This window comes from Chelon labrosus (assembly GCF_963514085.1).
Source record: "Chelon labrosus genome assembly, chromosome: 5".
Lineage (NCBI taxonomy): Eukaryota > Metazoa > Chordata > Actinopteri > Mugiliformes > Mugilidae > Chelon > Chelon labrosus.
In genome coordinates, this window is record NC_140341.1 from 17,733,580 (window position 1) to 17,739,528 (window position 5,949).

Consider the following 5,949-nt stretch of genomic DNA (forward strand, 5'->3'; position numbering starts at 1 on the left):
ACTCGTCAGTGAGATACAGAACAAACCAAACAGTGGTGGAAGGAGGATTCAAATTCTTCACTCGCAGCAATGTCAAAAATACTCCATTAAGTAAAAGTCCAGCATGAAGAATCGCACTTCTACTATACTACTACTACTACTGTATTGGTGTTAGAGGCAGAAGTATTTAAATAAAAGCGCTGGTTTAGTCCCTCTGACTGATATCTTATATATATATAATTCATCATTGGTTTATTAATACTCAAGCATCAGTGTGGGTAGCTAGTTTAGACCACTTTATGTACAGTTATATATAAACTGATACATCTGAGTGTTTAATGGTAGAATAGAAATTTTAATAAATAAATTTGTTTGAAGGATTTGGACTTTTTTTATACTCTTTTTTTTATTTTATTTTTATTGACACTGGATCATTTGAACATTTATTGAAAGGGAAACAATGTGAGAAGTTTAGAGGGAAAAATCACGATTTGCTCTACTCTAGAAACCGGAAAGTTTTTAATTTTTTTAAAGGGGTAGCAGTTCAAAAGCTTTTAACATTATCCATCGTGTAAAATCCTCATCTTAATTGTAGTGGAGTATGAAATTCAATATTTATCAATGAAATGTTGCAAAATAGATCTATAATGGGGCATGAAAACATTGTACAGGACTTGAGTTAATGTATTTACCACTGAAACAAATAGATCCATCTGATGAATGAATTTATTGATAGATCTTCCAATAATATAAAACATATTTAAATAAATTCACTATGAGAAAATGGAGACTAAAGTTGTACCACGTGTCTATACATAAACTGTACATCTCTTTATCTGATCTATATATAAATATACTACAGTTGTTACAAGCCGAATATGTACACAGAGTATGTACGTGTTCCATGGTATTTCAGCCCATTACTTCCCACAGTCCTTGAAGCGTGAAACCATCCTTTAGCTTCTCAATGGCGAGGCCGAGCTCGTCTGAGAAAACTGGCTCACGATCTTGTTGCTTCGAAAAAAAAATAAAAAAAATAATTAGGTTTCCACTGATTTTAAGGCACGCCATTCATCATTTTTATCAGTTGTACTACATAGTTCTTGATTGTGAGAGTTTACCTTATTGCCATCAGCAAAGTAGGCCTGTAAGCAAGCACAGATAAATACATGACATTAGCACAATTAATAAAAGTAACCGACACGTTGTGAACTAGTAGGTTATTGTTGTCTGATGAGTACCGCTCTGAATAAACATGAGCGCCAGGCAACATAAATTCATGTTTATGCTGGAGGGACTTAGCTAGCTGCTATTTTAAGAGTCTGAAAACTAAACCACGAACTCCCAGAGGAGAGATGAATGTAGGGTTATCTATCAAGCACACTCACCGTGAAAGCATCAGTCTGCTCATCAGGCTCAATTTCCACGTCATCAGGAGGCTGCTCCACTGTGAGTTCTTCCAACGGCTGGGGCTGAAATCATTGTTAGGACAAACAGCGCTATGACAACATGACCAGCTGAACTGCTGGAAAAGTCAGCTACAATAAAAATACTCCAAAACATTCATGGGATCTTATAGCTGTTAATTCAAAAATAAACACGTAGAATGATTTTTAATGCTTGCTTCAAGGTTTGGTGTCACACTACGCCCACCTTTTCTTCCATTTCATAGTCCACTCCGAAGATGGGGTTGGCAGAGTACACCTTGTGTAAGGAGTTGATTTCTTTGAGTGCGTCTTGAAGTTTATCCACTGGGTCAATCTTAAACCCAAGCACATACCCTCCACTCTGAAACCACACAAATAACGAGTATTAGAATATTACAAGCGCCGAGACTGAGGAAGAAACCCCTAATAGTGTGATTATGTGAGTGAGATGTTACCTGGCGTGAGCTCTCTATCACCAAAGCCAAGCCAAACTTTGAGTCCCGTATTCGGATCGACCACTTGGAGGCAAAAAAAGGTAAATAGATTAGACACCATCCTAAACTAGATTCAACAGAACACGAGATTTTACAATATAATGAAAACCAACACCATCCCACACAGGTGACTCAGAATTTTATCACTTGTACTCAAAAATACAAAGCAGGGCTTCCCAAATACTGGGCCATGGACCTCAATCAGGCCACAAAGGATTTGCTAAAGGGGCCGCAAGGAACAATATGATTCAGCAGTCAATTAATGTGGGTGTGTAGGAAACAGGGACAGGAGACGGCACACTTTTAGGATCCCTCTACTGCGTGCCATTAAAATGAGTATATCATCTTATTATCAAATATATTAACAATCTTCATGTTAGGCTAATTTTGCCCATTCAGTTAAATAAAGAATAATGTTTGGTCTTAATCAAGAATAATTAAGGTTTGGACTGTACTTACAATCTGGAGGTAAGGTATGCTGACATTGAAGCTCTCATTCATATTGGCATGCCACACAATCCGTACATTGGTAATAAAAAAGGTTCCAAGGTTGCCCTAAGAGAAACAACAGTCAAGAGGAATTAACTCAGTTACAAGTACATATCTCAAATGAATCACTTGACCAACACATTTCAGAAGCAACACCAGTACCTGATCACTGGACAAATTCCAGACTCCATTAATTTTATCATACACTTGCTCCCGGGGCAACAGTCTCAGCTGCTTATTTTGAATAAGAGCAGCTCGCAATTTAAGGTCCCGATACATTTTAGAAGTCTCATAGGCCCTGCAGCGAGACAAAACACATTTTAAAGCATTAAACAGGATGCTCATTCGACGTACCGCATGTTCAAGCAGCCGAATAATGGACAAACAGTGCTGTTTTTACCTGTGTACAGCAATGACTGAGGTGAACAGTCTTGGACTTCCTGCAACCACATTAGTGAAAATGAACTCAAATCTTGTGTTGTTGGACTTGGTCAGGATGTAGAGGGCCTCAGTTTGGCCTCTCAGTTTCTGCAAAAGAGCATTTAAACCCTTAATTAGCATGTTTATTTCTACTTAATCACATTTACTATACTTCAGAGCATGTTGAAAGCAATTTTGTCCTTGCGAAAACGTTTTCCGCATTTCCAAGTGATCAAACTGTAAATTGATAAAACTTTTAAGTTTATTTAATTGAGAAGTTTCTACAGTTAAATGATAATTAAACATAATTGAAACAGCAAATGTGACACGTGTGAGGAAATGTAAAAAGAACCTGTACAGACACTTTTAATTATAAGTGAGATAATACCATATTTAAGTGACATAATCAGAAATAAAACAAAGGTTTATACTTACTGAGTTAGCCGTCCTTGTTGTGATGTTAATGATGGTGTTGTAACCCACAGCTGCAAATAAAGTAACACATTTACATTTAGGTTTGCTGTTGTTTGATCTACAAGACTAAGTATTAGTGAAAAGAACAATAAATACACAGGGAAGCTGCAATAAAAACACACATAAAAGTGTTTCATCTGATTCTACAATATCACACATCTCCTAAAGAGGGCAGGAATACTGATCTGATGCAGACTGGTGCACTTACACAAATTGACTCTCGGCAGGGCCAGAGAATGCCAAATGATCCTCAGATTTGTTACCAAGAGTCGTCCTGTAAGAGAGAGACCATGTCTATTAGATATATAAGCCAGGTAACCACCAGCCACACACACAAGGATGGTTGTCCACATTGTGTGTCAAAAGTACCTCGGTCTCCGTTGTTTCCTTTCGTGTCTTCTATTGAGTCCAGACAATCTATCAGCACCTCTCCTGGACGCGTTTTCATCTGCCTGTGCAGATCAGTGAAGGTTCATTTAGTGTGGCATTGGTGTGTCCCAGAGCTAAACCAATCTATGGCACGTCTACATAAAGATGCTACCGTAAAACTATTGTAAATAATACATTTATCAGGAAACATTTTAGCGTATGCTGAGCCTTATCTGTGACGTTACTTTCAGCAACCCAGTTAGCTTATTTGCGCTAGGTAAGACAGCTAACTTGTACGATGGTGAAATGAATCCGAGCGAAATGAGCGTCAACTTACTGCGCTGTTATGTCGAATCTAACATCCCTGTCTTCCCAGAGAGCGTCCAAAACAGACGCCATGGCTTCAAGCTGTCTCTCACACGGGTTTGTTTGGTAAAGATTGCTAGTAGCCACCTACCGTTGGTGTGTGCTAGCTAAAGGCTAAACTGGCTAATCTTCTTAGCGTCATGATCACCGTGGCAACAGACGGCAAGCCGACAGGACAATAAAGTACGTCGGCCCATTAAATATTATTATACATTTTTCTTTTCTGACAGCAACCACGTTATCATATCTAGGTACTCAAATCATCAGCAGTCGTTCAGAAATACCACAATAATTATTTATTATAATTATTTCTTTAACATTTTTAATTAGTTCAGCTTTATTTGCTTTTATTTATAGATATATACATATGCATGGAATTTGTACTCTGCATTTAACCCAAGCCAAGGGGCCTAGATATTGAGGGGATTCAAACCCGTGACCAGGGTTGGGTCAGATTACTTTGAAATGTAATCCATTACTGACTACAAATTACATGGCAATTTTTGTAATCAGTAACGTAATCAATTGGATTACCAAAAACATGTAACGTAATCTGATTACTTTTAGATTACTTCAATAAATATGCACCTTAAGTAAAAGACACCGTCACAGAATTGATCAATGAATTCTCTTTTTATTTTTCTCTTTATTATTTCATTACATCTAAGAAAACTTTTTGCTCTCAGTAAAGCATTCCTTTGTGAATGAACTAAAAACTGTATTAACTAAAAACTTTATATTTATTACTAAGTACTTTCTTTACTCTGAACATATCCGTTTTTCAGACCATATCCTCATATCAACCTGTTTAACTCTTTTCTCACATCATATTGAATGTTTACAACTAAAAACATTCCTAAAACATTTTTCTATCTTTTCTCATATTTCTCTTTCTGAACATTTCTCATAACATATCCACAACATGTCTTTCAAAATCTCAAAATAAGTCTGTAAATAAGTCTGTAAACATATCATAGAACAAAAGTGAACATGTTCTTTTTACAACATATTAGGATTTTTTCACATCTAATGTTTCAAAGCTCATTAATCAAAGGTTTATTGATAAAATGTAATCAGGTAATCCCCAACAATGTAACTGTAATCTGATTACACAATTTTTGTATTGTAATCGGGGTTGATTATAGTTACTTGATTTTTGTAATCTGATTACGTAATCCAGATTACATGTAATCCATTACTACCCAACCCTGCCCGTGACCATACAGTCCCAAGTCCACTTCGCTAATCACTATCCACAGCTTGTCCAGATTTGTGTTTTACTTCCCCTGACCATGAAACAAAAATGCAGTAAGATGGTATAACAGAGACACAATTCACACAAAATTTAAGTACAACATGTCAAGACAATATTCCTTCATCTCTGTAAAGTTTTCCCTGTTACTGGTTGTAGTACTACTGGGCTGTAAAAGTATGTAAATTAACTTATATGACATCTTCTAAATGACTTCAAATGCTCCAAAGCTATGTAAACTACTGAACCACACTGGATTCTTACTTACTGCTTTATTAAAGGCAGGTGCGGCAGAACAACCTACCATTACTTTATCACATGTACAGAGTAAGGGGTGCTATTTCATTTACACTTTAAAAATAATGTAAAGTTAGATTAAGTTTCATATACATAAAAGTGTATAAAGTGTCTATGTATATGTTTTATTTACACAGATTTCCTTCTGCTTGAAATTTAACAAATTTAACGGCAGTGAAAAGCTGTACTTTAATAAAAACACACGGAACAGACAGTCACTTTTTATATTTTAATTAGAAAACATAAGAAAACGACATTTAGATATACACACACTGCTCATTCAGGTAGGTTTTTCATAGCTAGACTGCAGAAAGGCTTAATCTTCATTCGCAGGATTCCGCAGTACACTTCCAAAAGCAGTACTCAGATGGAAATGGCCCTT

General features: G+C 36.4%; 1 protein-coding gene across 1 annotated transcript; it reads right to left on the reverse strand.

The window, feature by feature from the left end:
- Positions 1–414: 414 nt before the first annotated feature.
- bbs5 (Bardet-Biedl syndrome 5) lies at positions 415–4,199 on the reverse strand. The gene is made up of 12 exons (XM_084544008.1): positions 3,990–4,199; positions 3,653–3,735; positions 3,492–3,557; positions 3,245–3,294; positions 2,790–2,917; positions 2,552–2,687; positions 2,360–2,455; positions 1,862–1,924; positions 1,633–1,767; positions 1,368–1,451; positions 1,101–1,124; positions 415–993 (listed from the first exon to the last, which is right to left on the reverse strand). Exons 1-12 carry the CDS (start codon positions 4,049–4,051, stop codon positions 892–894), a joined length of 1,029 nt encoding a protein of 342 aa, XP_084400134.1. The 5' UTR covers positions 4,052–4,199; the 3' UTR covers positions 415–891.
- Between the last annotated feature and the right edge of the window lie 1,750 nt (positions 4,200–5,949).